Raw genomic sequence first — 871 nt, forward strand, 5'->3', positions numbered from 1 at the left:
CTCCTGCCGCCGCCGAGGTCGGGGTTTTTATCCGGAGCCGGGAGGAGGAAACGGCTCTTCCTCCGCCTTCTCCTCTAATCCCAGAGCCGTTCCGGAATCTTCCGCCAACCCCCATCCTCACCCCAGAACCACCACCGCCGCCGCCGCCGCCATGCCGTGGGAAAATCCGTAGGTTCGGAGCGGAGGTGGTGGTGGAGGAGAAAGGAGTGGGAGGAGGATGGGTTGGAGGGCCACCAGGATGAGGTTCCGGTGGGTCAACGTCAAAACGTGGCTCCCTGGTGGCTAGCAGGACTATGGGGTGGATGAAGATGGTTGGGGGGCACCAGGAAACCTCTCCAGTGGGGTCAACCCCACAACGTGGCTCTTTGGTGGCGACCAGAACTTGGGGCTGAAGATGGTTGGGGGGTACCAGGACACGTCTCCAGCGGGGTTGACCCCAAAATGTGGCTCCTTGATGGCTTCCAGAACCTCACACTGGAGGAGAAGGGTTGAGAGGACACCAGGACACATCTCCAGTGGGGTCAACGCCAAAACGTGGCTCCTTGATGGCTACCAGAACTTCAGGGTGGATGAAGATGGATGAGGGGCACCAGGAAATGTCTCCAGTGGGGTCAACGCCAAAACGTGGCTCTTGGTGGTGACCAGAACCCGGGGCTGAAGATGGTTGGGGGGCACCAAGACACATCTCCAGTGTGGTTGACCTCAAAATGTGGCTTCTTGGTGGCTCCAAGAACCTTGGGGTGGATGAAGATGGTTGAGGGGCCACCAGGAAATGTCTCCAGTGGGGTCAACCCCAAAACGTGGTTCCGTGGTGGACATGGCATCAAGGGATGGAGAAGATGGTTGAGAAGCCACCAGGACTTTCAGCAGG

General features: G+C 59.1%; 1 protein-coding gene across 1 annotated transcript in view; it reads right to left on the bottom strand.

The window, feature by feature from the left end:
* Nucleotides 1-153, bottom strand: part of LOC104282761 (kallikrein-8-like) — a 5,860-nt gene extending 5,707 nt beyond the window's left edge. Inside the window, exon 1 of the mRNA XM_009880887.1 lies at nucleotides 122-153. Coding sequence (XP_009879189.1) covers nucleotides 122-153 — 32 coding nt within the window. The remainder of the gene's footprint in view (nucleotides 1-121) is intronic.
* Between the last annotated feature and the right edge of the window lie 718 nt (nucleotides 154-871).

This window comes from Charadrius vociferus, unplaced genomic scaffold, assembly GCF_000708025.1.
Source record: "Charadrius vociferus isolate BGI_N301 unplaced genomic scaffold, ASM70802v2 scaffold580, whole genome shotgun sequence".
Classification (NCBI taxonomy): domain Eukaryota; kingdom Metazoa; phylum Chordata; class Aves; order Charadriiformes; family Charadriidae; genus Charadrius; species Charadrius vociferus.